Genomic DNA, 26,052 nt, shown 5'->3' on the forward strand with positions numbered 1-26,052 from the left:
TCAGCCCAAAAAGTTTGAGATCCTCCTGGTTTACAATATATCTGTCAGACTGAGTGATTCATAGTTTTGTGCTATTGTTTTTATAAAGCCTAAATTTGAAATTAGATGAAATCCTATCAATTATTAACAGCATCTCAACTGGTGAGAGTCATTGTTGTTTACCGTTCATAAAGACAAATGTCAAAGGAACGCAGCAGCTAATTACAGTTTACTGTGTGACTTGGCGAATAATAGCACATCTGCTAAAAAAATGACAAAAAAATGCAGTGAGTAATCTCTGCTGTTTTCTCTTGTTGTACACCAACAAACAAAAACCACATCACAAAACCCTTCAAAATAAATCCATTATTTTGCTTCTACTTTCTCACTTTGAATAATTTAGACAGTATGGTACAAAACAACAACAACAAAAGGCATTTTAATTTCTGCCCAGTATTTTATACGTAAAGGTGGGGCAAAGTCAAAGCTAAACAACAACCAACTTAAACTACCATTCACATGATGTGACATGAAATGATTGTAAATGCGGCGTAGTGGTGAACATGCCTTACATGTGTAAGATCCGCAGCTGGAGACCGGGGCAGGCAGAAGCCCACCCTCAGGGGATCACAGGCTAGTGTACTCCTTGATCCCACTCGCGGATAAATGGGAGGATTTGCATCAGCAGAGGCATGCGGTGTAAAATCAGTGCCAAATCAAACCGCAGATCCATCTGCTGTGCCAACTCCTCGGGAATAAAAAAACAGCTGAAAAGATTGATCACTTGAATCACTTGAATCATATTCTATAATTCAAGTTTCAGTGAATACAGTATAAAGAAATACTCTACCTGGACTTCCTGCTACATAATACATGGTTTAGTGCTAAGGAAGTATCATTAATAGCCAAATATGAACAAAGTGTAATGAAACTGTCTCCTATTAATCGATGTAATTAAACGGGATATGCAGGGGGTTGATGTCACACAGGGTGATGTTAGGGATAGATCGAGGCAGGTGATCCTCTGTGGTGACCACTAAGGGGAGAAGCCAAAAAAAGAAGAAAGAAAACATATCTCTGTATGCTGGAGTGAGCATTGTCAAGGTTCATTATTGACGGGATTGAATTATTCAGACTTTCGTAGGTTTTGGAAGACAACCAGAGGAGAACTTGATGTGCCTGAACTCCTGTATATACACAAGAGTAACCATTTTTAAAAATAGATTTCTTCCACTTCATCATTAATGATTTCACTTTGCTGGAGCTGTTTAATTCTTTAATTGAACTTAACAAATTTCCCACGTGTGGGACTAATAAAGGTTATCTTATCTTATCTTATCTTATGAAGGCCAAGTCAGTTTGGAGCTACACTGCTGTAACTGATGACTTGGCTGTGTTTGTTTCATACGCAGAGTCATCTATTTGCATTCGTTTTTAATGTGCCAGAGACTGTTACATGCAGGCCACTGAGGAAGATGCACAAGACTGTAGTTTCTTTAATTTAATGTCAGTTTACTGCAGTGACGCGAAGAAGAACAGAAAAGACCATTCAACATTGCATTCAGTAGTATTTGGTTTCACAACTGAAATTAAAGGCATTTTTTGCTAATTGCAAGCCTTGTGTATGTTTGCGTGTTTTTGTTTTTTAATGTGTTTGGAACAGTTATGTACAAGTCACAGTGAATTAAATCAGTTGGGAGAATACATAGTGTAAAGTTAACAAAAGATCATATACATTAAAGCTCTAAAGCTCATTAGTGTGTGGAATGTAACATTGTTTTTCTATTAAAAAGCAGCATATATTAATGAATGCATTGGGAGTTTTATGTTTATATTCATTGACTGACATTCTGGCTTTTTGAATTTAAGCAGACACTCGATTCTATTGATGCCATACTACAACTGAGCATTTTAAATGAATAGATTTTATACGTAGCTACAGAAACAGCTTCACAAAGGCTTTATTAATTGTTAAGACTTCTATTTCACCTATCCACGCAGCCTTGTTGGAAGGAAAATAATCAAACTGGTGAAAACTGTGAGAGTGGTTCTTGAAATACGAGGTGATAAACAAAAATGACTTTCACAAAAGATTTCTTTACAAAAACTGTCCTTCCACAGTGTGGTTTAGTTCTGTTCTTTTTTCCTTTTACCAGTAGTGCACTATAATGTGGAAACTGTTCATGGTTCTTTTGAAACGTCATCACTAGTACAGAAAATGTTTGCTGAATATTATATATGAATCATGAGGATACAAACAACATTCTTTTTAGCACTTTTCTTGCTTCGCCAGGAACTAATTTGACTCTATTCTGCTTCTGTAAACTCAGCACTTGGCTGTGCGAGTCATCAACCCTGTATACGTGAAACCAATATAGTGGGGATGGTGACTAATTGAGAATTATCTTGCACGGACCAAAGGCCAATGGCAGCGTCCTTGAGGGCAGGGCTAATAATGCTGAATACAATAAGATGACAACATGTATAAGCTAGCCGTTTCCTGTTGCCCGTTGGATCAATTTGAGATGTTAAGCCTCGGGACCCCAGCATGGCTTTGGCGGTAGCTGTCAGTGATTCACGAGGCAGTGAGAAATGGTATTTCATGGGCAAACAAAAATAAACCTGTTCAGATGACGTTATTTTTTTTCTCTCGCACCGACCTGCTGTTATTGTTAAAATGGCTCAGCCTCTGCTGAAATGCTGCTTGTCATTTGTCACACTATCGCCAAGGTCAGAGTCCAGGCGAGAGTAAGCTCACAGCTCTATAAATAGCCTGACTCCTCTGACAGAACCGCATGTGCAGACACACATCTGTGCGCAGTAAAGCCTGTAAAAATTAGCTTATTAGCAGGAGTTTGATGAAGCTGGCAGGGGTCTTAATCAAATGTCTCAGAGGAGGCATTAGCATTCTAATATTACGTATTGTCTCATCATCAGGCTCAAAACTACAATGTTTGCATTAACTGAGCAGGTGTTGGGACATAGCTTCTATTTGCATACCTTGAAAGCTTGAATTCTGGTGTATTACTGAGATGTCTTGAGGCTTTCGAGCGCAGCAAAGCCAACTACAAAGGGCGCACTCTGCAACAGCTGGAAGAATACTGAACATATAAATGCAGGACTGCTAAAACACAGTGATAACCTGTGGTGTTTGTTCATGTTTTTGTATTACACATTGATATTTTTTATCTCCAACTCAGAGGAAGGAAGGCTGGGAGCAACAGCAGGGTTACACTATCACTCTTATTTAAGTTTTTTTTCCTTGTGGACGTCTTGACTGCTTCTAAACAAGCTTTATACCTGGGTCATAAGACCCTAACAAACAAAATATGGGGCAGGGAGTATTCTTCTATTGGACGTCGGTGTTGGTAATGCGGATAGGGAGTCTAAAATTGTGGATATATTTAACTTAAAACACATGACTATGCAAGTCACAGGTTTGGCATTTGGCAAATGAAGAACAAACATACTAAGCAAATACAATGAGCTAAGTGAGAAGTAAGTAAGTGGTGTGGAGTTCTCTCATATTATAGGACAGAGAACATAGTTGAAAAAAGTCTGTCTGTAGCCCCATATGAAGTGGGAAACCTGCCCATCTCAGTATAGTTGGAGATGAAGGCAGGGAGAAGGATCTCAAAGACTCCTACATGAAAATCAATATGATAGTGGCAAGGATAGTAACTGTCCTGTCCCTCAGTCTCACCAGGAAACATATTATCCACTTTCAGTGCTGCCCTGATATATTCAGCTGAGTTGTTGCTGACATTCAATGTGGGCATTTCCCCTTTTTTCGACTGCTCCTATGGTTCGCCATAGCAGATCATCTGCCTTCATCTCAGCCTATCTCGTGAATTCTCCTCTGTCACACAAATCTTCTGCGTGCCCTTTGTGTGTCCTCCTCCTTTGCTTTCAACCAAGACTAGCACAGTTTCCATCAGGACCCTGCTGGCCAGCAGCACCAAAAGCGTTTGCCAAATCACAAAGACTGCGGTTTCCATATCAGATAAGTCGGGATTTGGGTTAACAGGGAAGATTTTGCCTTTAATGACACAACTCTCCACATTTATCTGGGTTTGGGCCCAGCATCACTAGCAGTTCATTGGCTTCTACATATACAGTACAATATCTACATATCCATCCATCCATCCATCCATCCTCATCCGCTTTGTCTGGGGCCGGGTCGCGGGGGCAGCAGCCTAAGCAAAGAGGCCCAGACCTCCCTCTCCCCAGCCACCTCCTCCAGCTTATCCGGGGGAATACCAAGGCGTTCCCAGGCCAGCCGAGAGATATAATCTCTCCAGCGTGTCCTGGGTCTGCCCCGGGGCCTCCTCCCGGTGGGACATGCCTGGAACACCTCACCCAGGAGGCGCCCAGGGGGCATCCTTGTCAGATGCCCGAACCACCTCAGCTGGCTCCTTTCGATGTGGAGCAGCAGCTGCTCTACTCTGAGCCCCTCCCGGATGGCCGAACTTCTCACCCTATCTCTAAGGGAGAGGCCATCCACCCTTCGGAGGAAGCTCATTTCTGCCGCTTGTATCCGCGATCTCGTTCTTTCGGTCACTACCCACAGCTCGTGGCCATAGGTGAGGGTAGGGACGTAGATCGACCGGTAAATTGAGAGCTTCGCTTTTACACTCAGCTCCCTCTTCACCACGACGGACCGGTGCAGCGTCCGCATTACTGCAGCTGCAGCCCCAATCCGTCTGTCGATCTCCGGCTCCCTTCTCCCATCACTCGCGAACAAGACCCCGAGATACTTGAACTCCTCCACTTGGGGCAGGAACTCATCCCCGACCCGGAGTGGGCACTCCACCCTTTTCCGGCTGAGAACCATGGCCTCAGATTTGGAGGTGCTGATCCTCATTCCCGCTGCTTCACACTCGGCTGCGAACCGTTCCAGTGCGAGCTGGAGGCTCTCACCCGATGAAGCCAACAGAACCACATCATCTGCAAAAATCAGAGATGAGATTCTGAGGCCACCAAAGCGAAAGCCCTCCGCCACTTGGCTGCGCCTAGAAATCCTGTCCATAAAAATTATGAACAGAACCGGAGACAAAGGGCAGCCCTGGCGAAGCCCATCACCCACCGGGAACGAGTCCGACTTATTGCCGGCAATGCGAACCAAGCTCTTGCAACGGTTGTATAGGGATCGAATGGCCCGTAGCAATGGGCCAGACACCCCATATTCCCGCAACACCTCCCACAGGACACCCCGAGGGACACGGTCGAATGCCTTCTCCGAGTCCACAAAACACATGTAGACTGGTTGGGCAAACTCCCATGCACCCTCAAGTATCCTGGAGAGGATAAAGAGCTGGTCCAGTGTTCCGCGACCAGGACGAAAACCGCATTGTTCTTCCTGTATCCGAGGTTCGACTAACGGACGAACTCTCCTTTCCAGCACCCTGGCATAGACTTTCCCAGGGAGGCTGAGGAGTGTGATCCCCCTGTAGTTGGAACACACCCTCCGGTCCCCTTTCTTAAAGATGGGGACCACCACCCCGGTCTGCCAGTCCACAGGTACTGCCCCTGATCTCCACGCAACATTGCAGAGGCGTGTCAACCAGGACAGCCCTACAACGTCCAGAGCCTTCAGGAACTCGGGGCGGACCTCATCAACACCAGGGGCTCTGCCACCAAGGAGTTGTTTAACTGCTATCTACATATCATTGTTAGATATTCAATTTTCTTCATCATCTAACTCCTGTATCAACAGCAGGAATTAGATGGCATTTCCTTCAGTCGCTGTGGTAGGATTTGTTTGTCCTGTGCTGGTGTAATGTCAGAACTGAATAAACACTTTTAAACCTAATTTTGGTGCAAACCACCAAACACCTTAGCTGTTGTAAGGTGTTAGCTGTGGGGTGGCTATAGCTCAGGTGGCAGAGCCACTAATCAAAAGGTCGGTGGTTCGATCCCAGGCTGCCTCCTGGCTGTGTGCCAAATATCCTTGGGCAAGATACTAACCCCATGTTTGCCTCCTGGTGGTGGTCAGAGGGCCTGGTGGCGCCAGTGTCCGGCAGCCTCGCCTCTGTCAGTGCGCCCCAGGGCAGCTGTGGCTACAATGTAGCTTGCCATTGCCAGTGTGTGAATGAATGGGTGAATGACTGAATGTAGTGTGAAGCGCTTTGATTAAAGCGCTACACAAATGCAGGCCATTTACCATTTGTAATCAGGTTTGACTGCTGACTGATTCTTCACGTGCAGTTTTTTCCAGTTGGTAGCTTTCTCCACTCTTACTTAAGGCGTGGCCTTAGCCCAAACAAACTGCCTGGAGAGGTTACCAAGATGGCTGCTGAGTGCCAAGAACTGCTTCCACAAGGATCTTATCATAAAAAGTGTCATTGTAACAATGTTAACAGCACAAAACCAAATGCAGACTCACTGCTGCTTCTCTGTTGTGCTCTCCTGCTTCTGTCATAACAATCCACTGTTATTTATACAGTAAGTTAAGGCTCCTCATGCAATTACAAAGACAGGTGATGTGATTATAGAAAATCCTCTGTTAGTGCACAGCTAAGGCAGGACTGCAGAGGGAGAGGTGTTAGGGTGGTGTGTGATCACCTGCTTTGGTGCTTTAACGCACACACGGCCTTGAAAACAGTGTGGAATAAAATCAGTGCAGTACAGAGATTGTGATGAAGCACTCCACTGATGTTGCACACGGAGACCAATTTACTAATCATGGGAGGCAACACTCACAGAGCTTTGTGAAGCGAGAGAAAATAATTCTGATGGTGTCAGCATCTTTTCTTTTTTCATATTTTTGTGCAGTGCTATCCACCAGAGGTGTGGACTCGAGTCACATGACTTGGACTCGAGTCAGACTCGAGTCATTAATTTTATGACTTTAGACTTGACTTGAAAAAATGTTGTAAGACTTGTGACTTGACTTGGACTTTTACACCAATGACTTGGGACTTGAATTGGACTTGAACCGGTTTACTTGAAAAGACTTGATATTTTACCCCAAATATAAAATTTAACATGCATATTATATAGAGATTGAAAATGTGACGTCATTCACGGGTAGAACCGCAAAGGATTCTGGGAACTCGTGGCAAGCGGTACTAGCGCACGCAGGCTTTCAATTGAAATCAGTCACACAGCGATAAAAAGAAACACAAAAATGTCAAGAAGCTGTTGTATCATTAACTGCAATAGCCGGTCGCATGACAGCCACGGGAAGCCGACGGGTAAAGAGATCGGTTGTTATCGGATTACGTCGTTGAAGAGAAATTGTTCAAGCCATGTTTCCGAAGTAACAAAGACGCGACGGATGGTCTGGATTGCAGCCATTCAAAGATCAAATATAACGTCCCAGAACACTCCAGCTCACAGGTTAGTCTGCTCCAAGCATTTACACGAAGGTCAGTGTCTTTTAGTACTTAATACGTCATTTTCATAACATAATTGGTGATATAGGTTACAAGCAAGTCTGGCGCTGAACAGAAATTGTCGCGCTATGCTCCTTTGTTTATTGTGCATAAATAGTGAATTGTCCTGACACAATATTGCGTTTCGCTTCTGTTATTATGGTACATTGACAAAAACATATACTTTTATTCACAGGATAAAACAGTTGTTTTGTATCACTAATTGCCCAGTACGATTACAGCATACAGTATTATTGTCACTGCTACATTTCTGTGATGGGTACCAGAAATTATTTCCACTACTAATTAATTACCGTTGAGCTCAAAGGTCCTATTAATAAACGGTTAACGAATGTGTATTTATGACGACGATTTGTGAGACTGGTAAACTTATGATACGTACGATGGTCTTTCGTTCTACACGGTGCATTTCAAGGTCCTGCACCCATCCGTCGGTAAACTGTACCTGGGCTTGTTGCAGTGACCGGAAGTTACTAAACTTCATGAGTGTATGCACTCACTCCAAGAACCGTATGATTATAAATATGCATATAAATATGCTAAGATGAGATAGCTGACTTCATCTAACTAGCAAATGTTTTCCAGGCTACGTTGGTGATTCAGTTTTTTTTAATATGTATGATATTTTTGTCATGCGATTTTAAAGCCGGTCCTACAACCGCATCCAAGAATAACATGCAGCTTATCTCAGAACTGTCGTGAAAATTATTCTTGGAGCTAGGTTTAATTGAGCTGCATTTTAAAGAGGTGCAATTTCACAATTTGTGTATATTTTCTAAGTTCACTATTTTGTCATGTGTTGAGAAAAACACAGATTAAAAAATTACATGGTCTAATATTTACATTTAGCATAACTGCAACATTATTTTTTCGTTTTTTTTTTTTAAAGACTCGAAAGGACTTGAAATTCAAAGTTTCAGACTTGTGACTTGACTCGGACTTTTACACCAGTGACTTGAGACTCGACTCTGACTTGCCTGACATTACTTGAGACTTGACTTGAGACTTGAGGATAAAGACTTGAGACTTACTTGAGACTTGCAAAACAATGACTTGGTCCCACCTCTGCTATCCACACTAAGGAATAAAAGTCAACATAATCTCAGAGCAGATGCTATGTCCCCCATAAGAGAAGCTGCAGGAAAACATAACTAGAAGATAACCCAGTGCTGAGTTACTTTTTATCAGTCTGCACTCACCCTGAACGCTGCAGTGTTTCCAGCAGTTGGACCCCTCAGGTCCTGCTGGAATTCATGCATGGAATAACATCAGCAGCAGCGTTATCTCAGCTATGCCTCCAATGCTTCCCTAACATCCCATGTGACAGATTATTTTTCGTGGTCTACTCGACCTGATGAATAATTGACTGTATTTATTGAGTGTGATGGTGTTTGTTCCAAAGAGAGGCAGCTAGAATTACAGTCGAGTCAGTTTAATTAAAAGAGGATTCAGATCATTGTTCTTGTTCAATAAATAAATAAATAACAAGTCGAGGAAGTCAAATAAAAGGTATGAATTTATGCGTGTGCAGGCATGCGGGCATGCGGGGTGTGTTTTTGTTCTGTGAGAACAGATTCGAACATCCATTCATGAATTTTGTCGTCCCATTGTATGAGTTGTGAGATATATATTTTACACGCACAGTATAAGTAATCATAACTACTACACAGACCACTTCAGCAGTTGTCATGGAAATTTTCAATTTGTACATCGTTATGTATTGAATAAATATCACCTGCTGCTAATCTAATAAACCAACTTATTTTCATAACTGTTGAAGATTTGCTCAGAATTCTATAAAGAATTGGATTCTTCATGGAAGCTGAACTGCAGATGACAAAGCTGAAAGACAAAGTTAAAGCCTTCTCACTAAACCCACTGTACACATTTTACCGCTTGGGCTGAGCTGTCCCTCTGATGTATTCATGTCTAATCTCATCCACGTCACTTCCAATAGAAATCTTCATCTTCAGCTCTACCGCCTGTCTTTTTGTCAGTGTCACCATCCCCAAAACATACAACATAGCAGGTCTCACTACTATCTTATCATTTTTTTCTTCCACTCTTCCTCTATCCTTCTGTCACAAATCACCCTTGACAGTCATCTCCACCCACTCCACCCTGCTTGCACCCTCTTTTTCACCTCTCTTATAGATTGTCTGTTGCTTTGGATGGTTGAGTCCAGGTACAGTGAAATCATCGACCTTCACTTTTTCTACTCCGTGCAGCTTCACTGTTCGCTCTATTATTCACACACATCTATTCTGCCTCACTTCTACTAACGTTCAATCCTCTTCTTTCCAGAGTACACCTTCATAGCTGCCTTCACTTTTTCTTTACTAATCCACTGCACTTCATGAATCACCAACTTTCCTCAGTCTGTCCTTCTTTCTCTCCCCTTTTCTTCATTTATCATCTCCTCAAAGTTTTTCTTAGTATATATCTATCTAATCACTCTAACCTGCTGCACATCCTTTCCAGCTCAAACTCTCTGCCTAGCCAATCGATACAAGTCCTTTTCTTCTCTAGTGTTCAGTTTCACATACAGCTCACTGCCACCTCTTTCTTTGTTGTATGCCTGGCCTCTCAGTACTCCTGTCTGCTTTCAGTCATCTCCATGACTATCCCACTTTTTCTTTGCTGACTTCGCTCACTGAATACTTTCCTGCACTTCATCATCCCACCTCCAAGTCTCATTGTCTTCTTTCCTCTCTCCAGAGGATACACTGAATACCTTCTTGGCAATTTTTCCAATCACTTCAGCTGTACTCTCATGTTCATCTGGTAACGCTTCCCCGCCACCCTGTCTCAGCTCCTCTGAACTCTGTGCAACATTTTTCACTCCTCAACTTCCACCATTTCATCCCTGCTTCTGTCGTCACTCGCTCACTCCACTTGATGTTCAGTCATCTTACAGACTACGATCCAATGCTGCCTAGCTACATTCTCCCCTGACACCAACTTGCAGTCTATTTCTTTCAGACTGAACCTTCTGCAAAAGATGTAGTCCACCTGTGTACACCCTCCTCACCCTGTGTTCCTCCCTCTTTCTGAAATATGTGTTAACCACAAGCATTTCCATCCTTTTCACAAAATCCACTACCATGAAACCTGCTGAATTTCTCTCTAACACCATGCCTACCTATCACCTCCTCATCACTTCTGTTTCCTTCACTTACATGTCCACTGAAATCTGCTCATACCACCACTCTCTCCCTAGAGAGGAGACTCTTCGCCCAGCTTATCTGGAATTCCTCTTTTTTCATCTAACTGACATGGAACATATATAGGGCCTACCGATGACAACATTTAACACCACCCCTTCAATTTCCAGCTTTGAACCCACGATCTTGTCTGACACCCTCTTCACCTCCACAACACTGTTGATATATTCTTCCTTTATTTCTCTTCCTAAACCACATCCACACCATAGTATAACAGCTTGAACACACCTCCGTTGCTCCTGGCCTTGTTTCATTTCCACCTGGTCTCCTGCACACACAGTATGTCTAACTTCATTCTCTCCATCATATCAGTCAGCTGTCTCCTTTTAACAATCGTAGCTCTACATTTAAAGCCAATATTCCCACCTCCACACTCCTGACATTAATTCGCTCTCGCAGCCTCCAAACACGCCTCCCCCTCTCCCCTTCTTTTGTCTTCGGCGAACCACCGGCACCCTGTCGGTCAGCAGCACTGGAGGTGGTTGTTGTTAACCCGGGCCCCAACTGATCTGTTATGGAAATCTCATTCTTGGTGTTTGATTCGGCAAAGATTTTATCTGGGCTTGTGACCGACAATAGAAATATACTGGCTTGTGCTTCCCCCCATGGCTGGCTTATATAATTTGTATTCATTAATAGATTTGCCTATTTTATCCACTTTAGCTCAACTGTATCTTCCCACAATCAACAGGAGAGCCTCAGTGTAACTGCTGGTTATGATCAATAACACAGAGATCAAAACATCCCAACAGAGAGAGATTCGTGTGATGTGAACTGTTGCCTGCTGATACCTGCATCATTTTCCTGAGTGTTCCTCACATGATCCTTTCTGATTTGTTATAGTGTAAAAGATGCTGACATCCTTATAATGGTTTAATAGCTCTAAAACAAGAGGGTAGTTAATTCTTGTTAATTGATAAATGATTTAATATAATAATTGTGTTCATTGATTAGAAACTGAGATTATTCTCAACCATCTTATTTTATCTCAAGACTTTAACATGTGTGCAAAAACAATTGCCATTGTACCTGCAAAAATCAAAGACGTTAGCACACAGAGAAGCCAGCAATGACAGGCACTGTAAAGACTGAGCGGAAGACAGGACTTCTTATACACCGAGGGCTAAATAGGGAAACAGGTGAAAGCAACCACACATACACACATATAATGAAGGAACTAAAACAAACAGACATGAGCTAAAAAAACAAAACAAAACAGGATGCAGAACTGAAGCTCATTACTAGAAAAAAACAAAAAGTAAAATCAAAAATTCAGAGAGGTCATTATAAATAAATAAAATAAAATATAAAACATTTGTAATAATAACAAATTTTTAAAAGGAGCCCAAATTCAAATATATTCACAAAGAATTCAAAGCAACAATCATGACTTTGCCTCCTATGTCCAATTCCATTTCTGTTATTTCCAGTTCCAAGTAAATGAGCAAAACCTAAAGTAAAATATCAGAATAATTTAGATAGAGAACACAGTGAGAGCTCAGCATCTTACTTTGACTTATTCTCAGTCAGTAGCTAACACTTTTCATACTTTTGTTACTTTTACAATATGCAATGATACAATCGCTGTGAATATGAGACTCTATTTAAGGCTCACAGCAGGCATCTTGGAAATCACACTTTAAATATGGAAAATCATGTGGCCCGTACCATAACTGCCTGACACAAATCCTGGTATGATGTAAATATGCGAAAGACTGTTAGAGGAGAAAAGGAGATACTTTCTTGGGTCTTTGTCCTTGTCCCTTTACTTTCAGGAAAAAAAAAGAAAAAAGAGGGCTTTCTTCTTAATACAGCCCAGCCTTTCAGGAGGCTATTTATAAGCCCGCGTGTCCCTCTGTTGCACAGATACACACTTTTTATGTGAAATAAATGAACACATTCTGAAAACGAACGATGTCCTGGCAGAAAGTCAAAGATGAAAAAAAATAGGCAGGAGACGAGAAGAATATGCCTCGAGGTAAACTAGTTAGAGTAATGTCACTGGAGTATATGAAATACCTCATTTTACCTTTAATTAGGTTGTCGCTCAGGTAGTACCCTCTAAAGTATTGCTGTATACTTGACAAATGTATTTATTTGTACAATCACCAAAAGAAGCATAAACTTGGATACCTATGAATTAATTTCTTTTTTCTCACTTGACAGACATCTGAATATCACTAAGATAGAAAAAGCCACTTTCAGAGCTTTTTCTATCCTAGATCTTCCCCAACAACCAGATTAGAATCACCAATTAACCTGACATGAGTCTCTTTGGACTGTGGGTTACAGCTGGGTTTTATTCTAGCCATGTTACAAATATTCACATTTTCCAAAACTAGAAACCCTTACCTTCCCAAAGAAGTCCCATACAGTCCCTATAAAAAGGTGACAAATTGAATCTAACCCTGAGTGCGTACATAAGTTCCTAGCTACTTTAAACTCTAAATTTATATTTTTTTTATTATGTTTTTGTTCTGTGCTAAATACAGACTTTCTCCTGATATTGTATTTTAAAAAATACAAGTAACGATACAAATTTGGTAACGTGGACACACCTTTTGGCTCTCAAAGGTACTTTGAAGTGCAGTAATCATCCCCCAGGTGTATACGTTGCAATGATTTTTGTGTTGTGTTGGATGTGGGATAAATGTGGCATATAAAGAAAGATGAAACTTAAAACCATTTATATTTTATCATGTTTAATACGAGAGAGCAAAAATGCAATTTGTGGTGTAGTGTAATTATTAAAGCCATAAAATAATGACTGCACTGGTTATTGGTTGGATTTTAATAAAACAGAGAAGAGAGGCCCCAGCCTGCCCTCCAATCAGCAGAGATTTATTGAGAAATGTATTATTTCTGATGAGGGTGTAACGACTGTGATAAAGCCCAGTTGCTGTCTTATTCCCCCTGGTAGGCTAAACATTTATCGGGCCCTTCCACTGTTTCCACAGTAATGGTAATGGAGAGACTCAGCAGGTCCGAATTCTCTTAGTGGTTCTATCATCGCTTGTAATGAAGTTAATAAATTGAAAATGATGATCCAAGAGTAGCTAAATAAGAAATTGGGGGAGAAAATTAGATAGGGAAAACGTGCAAAAGAGAGGGTGAAAGAATCTCACGCACTGTGGCACAAGGGCAATTTGGAGTTACTGTCAGTCTTCAAGGACATGTCAGCCTTTTGTGGTACTAATGAAATGAGCAACAGCCCAAGTCCTGATATTAGATGAGTCTTATGAGTCCAGAGGGGGCTGTGAATAATGTAACAGCACATGTATGTAATGGTTACAGTGAACTGCTTCAGTGTTTAGGAAGTCCGTGTTCACTTGATACTCAGCGTAGGAAAAATTAAGTGTAAATCTGCCAAAATTCGACTAGATTTGGGTTGTTGTTGAAAACTCTGTGGTACCTTGTGTTCTACGAATAAAAACCTGGAGGTGCTTCAGTCATAATTGACTCATCAGTCAATATATGAGAGTCATGACTCAGATTAAGTGAGTTACAGCACTTTTAACCATGTCATGTCAAGTGCTTAGAAAATGGATTTCAGACTAAATCTGAGACAGTTGCAGCTTCTCTTTTTTTTTTTTTTGGCAATCATTTTAGACCACTTTCCCTCCAGCCAATCAGAGTGCAGTGGTGAGTTGGTGAGCAGTAATCGCTGCATTTCAGCTGCAGGGTTTTGTGGGTAATTGAGGCCAGGAGGATCTGCGGAAGGAAGAAATTTATAGGAGGGGGCTTAATTCACGTTATCAGAGGCAGCAGATGTGGTGGAAGACCCAGTTTAAGACTTTCTAACACCAGGATTCAGAGATGGAGTTGCAGGCAAAAGCTTCACAAACTCTCCTGGATAGCTATTTCTCTGTATATAATATCACACAGAAACGCACAAACACACACACCCACACTCGACAATCAGTCAGATTTCTGAAACCAAGCCCTGCTGTTTTCAGTATCTGTAAAAGATGGAGCAACATTTCTGTCTGATTCAGAAAAAATGACCCCTGACACTTGCGGAATTTTTTTTTCATAGGTCAGAAGCTGTAACTCAAAGGTAAGGTTGGCCAAGTGGTAATTAAACCATGCAAATACTCTTCAGCTTTTCACCATATCAGAGTTTCATTTTTCAGTTTTACAGTGTGGCTCATTTAAAGCCCTCCATTGCAAATCCTCCACTGTGTAGGGGATTGGATTGGAAGCACAAAGCCCTAATGTGACCTATGTTAATAGGTACTGTAAGTGAAACCAGAGTGCACAGAGTGTACAATATGTGATGATCAGGAAGGACTTTTGTTTTTATTAAAAATAAAGCTATTTGTGTCATATTTGCTGTCTGGTGTTATTCTTCTTATTGGTATATTCACTTTCAGTCATTCAGTCATCGCCTTCGATATCTCCCCTCTGACCTCCACCTTTTTTCTGTGTGTCTCTCTGCAGGACCTGGGTGGAGTGAGTCCTCCTCAGAGGAACTGGAAGGGGATTGCTATCGCTCTGCTGGTCATACTGGTGGTCTGTTCCCTCATCACTATGTCTGTCATCCTCCTCACACCAGGTAACACTCAGACTTGATTGTGATGAACTGATGTTTTAGGGGGAGTTTTGTTTTTCTGCATCTACTTGCACTGACAAAATGTCTTCAGCACAGTCTACAATTTAATCATAACCGCATAATTTATGCTTATTAAGATTTAATCAACTGAGTAAAAATTATACAGCCATTTCCGACTCGCGTATTGTAATACCCATCTCACATGTTTACCTAACCTTCACAGTAAACGTTATTTATGTATCACTTTTGTTCATTGTTTTACAGTGTTTACTGTTAGCTTCTGCTGCTGTTCCTAAGAGGCAAAAAAAATCAATTAATGCAGATTTAAGGTGTCGAAATCTGTTTAAAATTCTTTCGTTTGATTTAAAAGGCAGTGGATGAATAGTTCACCTTTTCTGGTGGTCGTTTCCTTAATATCTATCTGTAGGCCAACTTAAAGCCACATAAGTAAATATTTTCATGTATAAAATGGCTAAGATGAAACTGAAATATGAACTCATCGTTTTTGCCTTATGGCCCCCACAGGGTTGTACTACAAAGCAAGTTCGACATAGCTGGCCAGAGATAATAGGTATCACACTGGTGGTTATCAGCTTGATCTATTAATCGAGGGTTTCTGCTTCAGGCTGTTTGTACGCTCCCATAAGATGGGTCATTTGATGCACCATTTGACTCTTCTGCTGCACAAAGTAATCTGATTGAGTCCGTCTGACTTCAGTCAAAGGGATCAGGTCACGGAGGGAAAAAAAATATGCATAGTAAATTGTATCTAAATTTACAAATTACTATGTACAGTACATTTCACCACTTAACACACTTCCAAAACTGCTGTTATTCTAACATGAAAGCTGCACATGAAAGCTACATTCCTTACATGATGACCAGGGAGTGCATTTAGACCTAAACCTGTCCCATAATGAAGTGCATGAGGGGATCCATTCAGTTTATGGCCAAATAAAAGTGAAATTATTATTTTTCACTTACTAACTCAAATTTCTTTTCTGTGTAATAAATGGGGAAAATACAACCAGCAAATGAACCTGACAAGATATTTATGCTTTATCTGTACCACCAATGTAAAATGTAAAACCTGCCATAGAATTTGCACTGCTGTGACTACCTGGCTTCATTTGGTGGTATAAGTAACATATTCTTGAATAGCCTTGTGTAACATATTCCCTCTGTACTGGTCCAAAAACATATAGTCATCAGAAAAATGAGTCATAGCAAATCAAAACTCTGAACACTACCAGCTACTGTCCAGATCCAGAGGGGTGTACGATGGGGCATGGGAAATGGCTTACTGAGCTGTTTCCACCCTAAACTCTGTATAGTGGCACTCTTTTTACCTGGCTAAATAACCATGGTAACTTATGCTGAACACATAAGCTAGTCAGGAGCAGGTTATGTTCTGATTTTCAGTTTTAACATTTTTATTTTTCATTTTAAATGATTCTTTTATTTACAGCATTTTTGAGGTACACTACAGATTCTCTGGTGGGTTTTTTATATGTTTTATGTGCAACATATTAAGCCATACCGCCTTAAAACCACTGAATGAAGCACAAACTGTCATAACAATGTGCATGTACTAATTTAGTGATGAAAATTCCCAAATGTTGTTGTACTTCTAATTTGTTGGTGAGGTACTAAAACACAGAACACACAGCAAGAATACCTGATCAATTAATAAATTCATTTTCACTTTGATCTGCCACAAACTAAAGTAATTTCCAAGTGTCCTTTGTTATTATTAGTAGTATTATTATATTTAATGGTTAGGTGAACAATAAATTAATTAATTCGAACTAAAATGTTCATTTTACCATCCTGGGCAATAAATCTATACAGATAATTAACAATTTTCTTTATAGATTTTTAATCATTATTTATCATCCTCAGCAACTGAAAATGCCTCTGACTGGAGAAGGTGAGAGGCATTATCAGTGTGTGAGCCACACAGCATGCATGAAATGACCCTTTTTGCAGTATGCGAGCGTGCATGGAGACTGAAGCAAAACCTGGATTAACACAGAAAGCTGATAACCACTGTTGTGATACCTTTGCCAACTTTGTGACAGTGAAAACTTTGGTTTAAGCCTGAACGTATCTTACTTTTCCATCAATTAAGCTTCATAGAACACCACTACACATTTGAGGTGTGTAAAAACACCCCTCTGCTCGCTATCTGAATGGAAACGCAAATGGACACTGCTTGACACTGGACATTGTGTGTTTGTGTGTGGCGGGAGTGTCCTTGCTTAGACTGCTGTTACCCAACCCAAAACCTAGAAAAGACATAGAAAACAAATGGATGACGAATGCTTAATGGAAAAAACTGAGGCAGCGTAAAACATATTCTTTGTGTGTCATCCATATTCTCTAGCGAGTATTTTACAAACTGTTTTGGGATCTCTAATTTCTAGCGGTACTACAAAACAGGTAACAATTTCACATAATTGTTGAACCTAAATAGCTTATCAAGCTCTTCTCCCATTTTCACACACTGTACACTGTATATGTGCTTCAAAAATATCATTTTCTCAGATGTAAAATCATCACAATCCGCTGGCCATGCAGCCACTCTCTCCCCAGTGTATTCCACGGTTGGTTAGACTTTCATTGCCTCCATAAACAAACATGCTGTGTGGAGTTATCAAGGGAAGCCAATATGGCTGACATTCAAAATGACTTGGCCCTCTTATTCTGCTCACAATCAGCAGCTGTTCTATTCAGGAGAAGCTTACAATTGGCATGGTCTCTTTCTGCTAAAGGCTTAACATTTCATAATTAAAAATGAAACATTTCCAGGGTCAGCGCTGGAACAGCTTAAAGATTTTCTAGCCCAGTGATGATCATGTTAATGAACGAATGAAATGCCATTGTGACAATGTGTATCTTTTTCACACACATGGATTTCTTTGTGTGTTCATGTGTAAATACCAGTATGTACATCTGGATTAACAGGACACTCAACATACTGTATTTGCTCGTCAGGCAAGTGTAAAAATCCATCCAGTTCTATTTTCTTCCTACAGTCATTGGACAAAGGAAGTAGCATCCAGGTGTCGCTAATCAGTTAGTGTGAGCACCTCTATAAAACTATATGTTTTTTTGTAATTCAATGGTCTGGAGATGTGTGTTAACACAATTTCACAACCTTTCCAAGATTGGACCAAATTTACCCCAAGGTGAGAGCTCCATCTCAAACTCTACAGGCCTCAGTTAGAAAGTGGTCAGAAGTCCACACCTCAAACCGATCGAAATACTGTGATTGTCATGATCCAGTGTTTGTGTGTTCTGGACTTATGAAAATTGTTTATTTACTGCTCTCTTGAACTCTGGGTTTTGTTTCCTAGTTTAGTTTGCTTTTTGAGGGTTAAAGCTAGAGAGACTCTCTCTCTAGCTCTCTCGGGTCTGTCTGCAGTCTGTGCTATTGTTTGTAGTGTCAAGTCGTGTGTCTTAGTTGTGCCTCAGTGTGTTTCCTGTCTTATTTTGATGGTCCCTTGTCCCTGCATTATGTTCAGTTTTGCTTCCCCTATCTCATTATGTCAAGTTTGCTCCAGCTGTATTCCCAGGTGTCTCCACTTCTCCTAATCATCCTCACACGTATATACTGTGTCCATCTCCCTTTGTTTGTTATCAGAGCACCTGTTCTTCTCTGTGTCTCTCAGGTTTTGTGGTTTCCTTGTGTTTCTTAGTTTAGACTTCCTGTTTTGCTCCTTGTTCCAGTTTTATTTAAACAGAATAAACAGTTTGTTTTCAGTTTAAATCCTCATCACTCGCTACAACAGTGTGCTACCCGTGGACCACACAGTGGTGGTACCTTAAGATAGCGGTGAATTAACAAATCCCACAAAACCGCAACTAACTGAAGCAGCATTTTAGTTCCTAAACAATGATGCCACATTATTATTGCTAAAGGTGGTCCTATAAGCTACTGAATTGTGGGGTGTTTGTCATGTTGTAATGAAAGATCTGCAAAAAACTGGATGATTTTTGTTTTTTCACATCCCAATATGTTAAACCGTCAAACTACGAGAGGGTGTATTTTCTTTTCCACATGGATGCTGATGGTGAAGCAACTAATGCTGGAGTTTGATTTGAAATTGGATGCATGAAGGATGATTTGTGTTTAATAAGCGGATAGAATTTGTAACATGTGCATTTATTTTTATTTTTACCAGAAACAAACAAATTAAATTTATGCTTTTTTGTTTTTCAGCTGACAACCAAGCTGGAAGTGACACTAAAATGACTGTGGAGGATTTGTTCAAACCCGAGTTCAAAGTCCATGACCCGGAGGCCCAGTGGATCAATGGTGAGTAATCCATATTGACTGTACCTGTTTTGACTGTTCAGAAGTTTTTAGCTACGGATGCAGGGAAGTTCCGCAACGGATAAAAGGCACTGTTTACCAGCCTCGTTTGTAATTCTAACGAGACAGAGGAAGCAGCTTTTTTTAAAAGCACAGATAAAGCTGCTACAAAGCGTTACTGCCTGCCTGTTCCATGAAATGACAAAAACAGCATAAGCGAGTCATTAGTTGAACTATATAATGACTCAGGCCTGGTGCAGTCTACTGCTTCATGCTGCTGTACATATATTTATACAATACACACTCCTACTTGACATTAATGACATCTGGTTGAGTTCTAAGTGTACTCTGTATGAAGAAACAACAGCAGTGCTTTTGTTTAGCAGCATAGGGATGACATCTCTCTGTCGTCTCTCCTGCTTTGTAATTGAGGCTCCCTTTAACAGCCGGCAGACAGTTCACTTCTAAACAAGGCTGGCATGTTTCACCTCAGCCTAACCTTGCATCTCGTTATGCAAATTTAGATGTAGGGATTTATTTTCCCTCTCCTTATTTACATTGTATTGATTTGTTATTTGCCAGAAGGGGATCATATGTTAAGCCTGGAAGCCCTTGGCTGGAAATAAACCACATCAACTGAAGTGCAAGTGAATCTGATTATGGTTTGCTTAGAGGGAGGGAGAAGATAACGATACCTCCGAGGGAAAGGATGGACAGGATTGCGGCGTTCCCGCATTGCTCTCCGCCAGTCTCCTTTCCTTCCTGCGGATTAGTGTGTTTGTTTTGGCTTTCCTCTTCGCTGCCCATTGACTCAGTCTGCGCCTGAGGGCAAGGGAAAAAGGCAAGGCCTTTCTGTCCATCAATATTTCATTCCTGGGTGACATTTTTCCACTATCTTTGCAACGCCATCTCATTCCCTGAGCTGACCTCGGGCTAGACAGAGAAAGCACCAGTGTTGTGAGATGAGGCAGTCAGAAAAGTCAGCTTTATAGGGTGGTTTATGGATGGATGGGGCAAAATAGACCCCAGACAAATGGGAGAAGATAACAGACAGACGGGCGAGAGGAAAGATTGATCACTAGGATTTGGAGCAAAAATGAGATTTTTTTTTCTCCCTAACCCAAAAGCTTTAGTGGGTTTGCCTGAAAAGTCTTCAGTCTCTGTCTGTATTAGAGATAAATAGGTGCATCCAGTGTTTGGACAGTTACTTTTAAACCATTTTTTACTACCGATTACAGACAACATGCTTTTAAAGATCATTTTTAATGTACTTCATTACTAAATGAGCATTATGAGTAATGTTTTGGATTGCATCTACATTACCATTAAAATCTAGAATCTAGTATTCAGCAAATTACACAATAAATGTAAAAAAAAAAAATGGTGTTTATGATGCTGTGTGTTTCTATTCAGGCTCCTTTTCATGTAGTTCACTGGCGCACTGCAATTTTCACTGTTTGCTTTGTAAAATCCTGGGCGACAAAGAAACATTTGACATTATTTCTGTGTTTTTAGTCTTCAAACTTCATTTCTTTATCACAGAGAGCCTGTTATGATCATTTCCAACTCCATATTTTCATTCTTTGACTTTATTAGCATTGCTTCAGTTTCAAAGGTCGAAATTTAGTTCATCCATTCTTGAGTTCTGAAACAGGCTGTTTGAGCCTCTTCAACTTTTTTCTGATTGGCTGAATATCCCAAATCGAATATTTCCACAGTAGGTGGGTAGGCCTTCTGTGCCTGAGGTGACCACATTAGGAATGTTTCATCCAATGACATCCTACAAACTGAGGGAAATAAAATATGTCCGAAAGCATAAAAGTTTAATTGAGAGGCCTTACTGTCATTATTTAAAAATCTTAACATGTTTAATATGAACTGCCACCACTGGCACACATTAGTAGCAGGTTTGTTATGGTGATTGCTGTGCATTGAAGTTGCCAGTATGGATAACTTTGTTTTTTACAAATCTGACCACAGTTTCCATTTGGCTCACAGCGCCCGCTACATCACATCCCTTATTCTTTCCATGTCATAGACACAGATTCACTCCTTTTGAACACATCATATGGTGTAATTCCAAAGACATACAGTGTGTTTGGTATGATATCTGAACTAGCTTACAATCTGAGGATTCTGTGGAGAAAGAAAATAAGATCTCTGATGTGCTATTAACTAGTAAGATTAAGCAAATATGAAATATGTATTTTTAAACATTCTTTATATATGTCAGTGAACCAGATGTTTTATTTTATTGGGCTGGAGTCAGAACATGAAATATTTTTTTCACTCAGCCACACAATAAAACTTGCATTTGAATGATTCACTATTTAGTATTACACAAAAATGAAGCATGCTACTGATCCAATGAAGCTCCAATGTGACTATGTGTTACCAAAAATAATTTTTTGTTAATAAAATTCTTATTTATGCTTACACTTCTTGTGTCAAGGCACATAAAACATAATTGACACATATGTTAACATGTCTGGATCCGTCGGCATGACCAGCTGGTTTCAGAGCTCCACAGGAAGAGAACTGATTTAATCAGTGGCACTATGCAAATAGACCAACTGTTGCAAAAGAAAGGTTCATTTTCCCAGCTCTAGCTTCCATGGTCATTACACAATGTCAGAAAAAGTGGTCAATATTTGGTAAAATGTCAGCCCAGCATAATCATGAAGAGCACGTTTGGTTTTTTTTGGAGCCAGTGAAACATTAAGGTAAAAGAAATGGAGGCAAAATGCCTGCTTCAAAATATATGAGGTCCGTGTTGCTTAGGTTGTTTGTAAGAAGTTTGAGTGAGTAATGTATAAAGTATGTGTTAGCCTTTTCTGTTGGTCCGAACCAAATAAGCAAAACAACGACTGTGAAATTGGCAATACGAGTTAAATATGTGAGTGTACGGGCCCCTTAATTCATACTTCAGCTAACAAGTGGTGACATGAGGTTATGGATGGATGGGTTGCTACAGTCCGACATTACAACTTGATGATATGTGAAATGGAGTGCATCATTACAGATTAAATTTGCTGCTAAGAGCGCTGTGATTCATCAGGTACACCTCCACCTCTCTGGCAGTGAAGCAAGGTTTTCTCAGGATATTATTGCCTCAATTGCCTCACATTGTTGATGATGATGATCTTTGAAGACTTTGAAACATCTGTAAATCAATCATTGATAATGATATATGTGTGTGTGTGTGTGTGTGTGTGTGTGTGTGTGTGTATATATATATATATATATATATATATATATATATATATATATATATATAGATAGATATCTATCTTGCACATTTTCAAAGGGATTCAATTTGGGCTTTGTGCAGGCCAGTCAGTAACACACTTTGGTCTTCTGAAGGTAGTTCTTCACCAGGAATGATGTATAAGACTCAGTAGGACCCAGAACTAGTTTTTCTTTTCCTGATATGAACTGGCGTTAGAAATGGCACATCCTTTTTAGCTAACATTAAGGTCTTCACTATCAATATGTTTGTGTGTCCCACCTAAATATATGAATTTATTTCTACTAGCATCAGCAGATTTCCATATACACAATGACTCGGTTCATTACTCTTAGTAGAAGAGAGTAAACATTTGCAAAACACTGTTTATGTAATACTGCAAAAAACACTCCCATAGTCATATTCATGAACTCTGAAAGCAGACTGATTGAGCAACATGTACCTTCCTTGAGGATGAGTCACAAACAAAAACATTACTAGTGCAGAAAGTCCCCCACAATACTCAGTAGGAAAACATTTCACTTGGCATCATGAGGAAAAGAGAAGCCAGAGCTTGAGGAAACAATTGCTGAACAATGTGTTCAACCAAATTAGTTTACTCACACAAAGTTCAGGTGGAAAAAACCCCCAAAACAAATCAGCATTTATTTTGAGGGATTTGGATTTTTAAATGAGTGTCAGAAAATCCTCCGAATTAGAAATGTGCCTTTGATATAATTATATATACTCTCTTTGTTTGTCCCGCTACTTAGACATATAGATTGCACTTTATACATCTAAGTCTATCAGCATCTTTTTACATTTGAAAATTTGCACACTGTGCTTGCAGTATGCAGCTGTGCATTTACCACCCAGCCTGCCCACGAAATCCGATGTTCACCTCAGTAAATGTCCAGCTCTGTGGTAATCCCTGTAAATCCATTATTGAGCCATTAACTGTCAATACTGTTCACCTCAAAACAAATTACCACTTGACTTCACCTGTTTACTAGTGAGCTGCATCACCTGTCAGCTCTGTTCATTCACTGCAGTCAAATTCGCACTTTTTATTTTATTACCTTACAGGCAGGCTTGTGGCTGACAGATTAATAAATCCCCTCTGGACTGTTTGGGTGCAGGATTTTACTGGATGGCTCCAAGAAATTTGTTATTATGTGAAAATGAAACTGGGTGCTGAAGTGCATCAGTGTGAAAGATTTTTATTTGTGTATTATGTGGGATCATACCGTCTCAGTTGCAAATATAGTCCATACTAGAAGTTAATAGTAACAGTAAAACTGTGTATACCTGTGTTATTATCAAGCTAAGCTGTTGCCTTTCCAGGAGAAGCCTCGCAGCAGTATGTTTTTATTGTTTTACTTTTATCTGCGACTGTATGTTATTAATATGTGAAATGCTGGTAGCTACACTAAATAGACAATAACACTTGGAGTTGCAAATGCAATAAAAACAGGTGACGTGTGCTGAAGGAGCGTCACCTGACATCTTAGGTCGAGTGTGCATCCTTGATGATGAATAAATGATTTCCTGCTCTGGCCTTATTATTGATGCTGGGTTCAACTAATGGAAAGTCCCAGTTTTTATTCAGCATGTCTTTAGCTTTATTCGTACAAGATCGCGGCTCATACTCGACATCATCATGAGAATATATTTAACATTTATATGAGTCTAACATCAATTCTGTAACCCCTGTGACAGTAAATATCTTCAGGAAACCCTGTCCCAGGGAAATTGTTGGTGCATGCGTACAAGAAGCGATTCAATCATTTTGCATTGCTTTTAAGTTGAGTGCTGGTCATATACTCCATTCTCTGGTTACTTAGGCAAACCTCTAATATGTTTAGTAACAAGTCATATGTCAACTGCTTCTGCTCTGATTAGTCACTTCATTCGCTCACCATGAAGGTGAGAAAGGTTATTTTGTACTCTGTCCACATTACAGCATCTGTAATTGTTTCGCCCTTGGTCGCTTGAAGTCATCATCTGCTTCTATGGACTCTAGTCACCATCTCACTGTGAATCTTTGAAGCTTCTGGGATGAAGAGCTTCGTGCTCCCTTATCCTTAAACCAAAATGCTCACAGTATTAAAAGCTTAACCATTCTTTAGAATCAGTGGTTCTCAAATTGTCGTGTTATGCAATTAAACTAGGTAAAAAATATCACTTTTGTGGGGGAAAAGCAAACAAAGGATGGCTGACACTGTTGCACTCATCTTTATTTCATTTAAAATTCTGCTTTTTTATTGTTAATGACAAAAATGAAAGATAAAAATGATGGGAGTGAATTTTTTTTGGCTTCTGAAGTAGGGCATGCCAGAAAAAAGTTGCCAACTATTGTTGTATAGAAGCAATTTAAAAGCCTTTTAAAAACAATGCAGTGTTGGGGAAGAATACTGAGAGAAGATAAAGCTGCGTTTTTTGACACAAATCACCAGAGATGGGCAGTAACGCGTTATTTGTAACGCGTTACTGTAATCCGATTACTTTTTTCAAGTAACGAGTAGAGTAAGGGATTACTATTGCAAAAACGGTAATTAGATTACCGTTACTTTCCCGTAGGAACGCTGCGTTACTGCGTTACTAAAACCGTGAATCTTTTGCGAGAATGTCTCACGACAGTGACGTAAGCGAGTGCGCCGTTGGTGACAACAGCTGTGTGCAGATCAACAGTGGATCACATATCGAGTGCAGGAGAGAGTATGAGCGTGCAGCGTTTAAAGTGTGGAAGTACTGACCTTACTTTGAGTTTGATTCCATAAAAAGTGACAAAAACATTAGTGTCCGCTGTGCGTGGGAAGAAAACTTCTTTTTACAGCGAAAAAAACCCTAAACTTCCAAGGAAGCACCGAGTAGCTACGACGTAATGGGAAACTCACAGAGCTGCCATATCCTTCCACTGACCGCAGCACACCTGCACGAGGGTAAACCTCCGCTTACCCAACTCCTGCTTTACAGGTGAAAATAGAGCAACAGGACCGCTGAGTCTTTGACTTTATTTATTTTCTGCTGTGTTTTACTTGCATCTATTTGAAAGACTGAGTGTAAACACACAAAATATTTTATTTTATGTGGTGGAATGTGCAGAAAATAGGTTTAAATGTTAAACTAATTTCTTCCAGTCAGAGAATGTTGCATATAATTAAATTTTTGCTTGATGCATAAAGTTAAAAGATTAAAACTAATAAAACAAGTTAAAAAGAGACTTTTCCATTTGATTACATTTTATATGATGGATTATGCAGAAAAAGTAGAATTGGGCTGAAAGATCTATCGCTTTATCACCTCTTCAGGTTGTAAATCGTGTTTTTAAAAAGTAACTAAGTAACTAAGTAATT

General features: G+C 40.2%; 1 protein-coding gene across 2 annotated transcripts in view; it reads left to right on the plus strand.

Moving 5' to 3' along the window:
• Nucleotides 1–26,052, plus strand: part of dpp10 (dipeptidyl-peptidase 10 (non-functional)) — a 251,290-nt gene that overhangs the window by 119,033 nt on the left and 106,205 nt on the right. For both annotated transcript variants that reach the window (XM_085434453.1, XM_085434454.1), the window contains exons 2-3: nt 15,041–15,155; nt 19,378–19,473. In XM_085434453.1, the coding sequence (XP_085290579.1) occupies nt 15,041–15,155; nt 19,378–19,473 (211 nt within the window). The remainder of the gene's footprint in view (nt 1–15,040; nt 15,156–19,377; nt 19,474–26,052) is intronic.

This window comes from Copadichromis virginalis, linkage group LG16 (genome assembly GCF_057382275.1).
Source record: "Copadichromis virginalis isolate Kocher_CV1m ecotype Utaka linkage group LG16, C_Virginalis_male_GT1.1, whole genome shotgun sequence".
Taxonomy (NCBI): Eukaryota; Metazoa; Chordata; class Actinopteri; order Cichliformes; family Cichlidae; genus Copadichromis; species Copadichromis virginalis.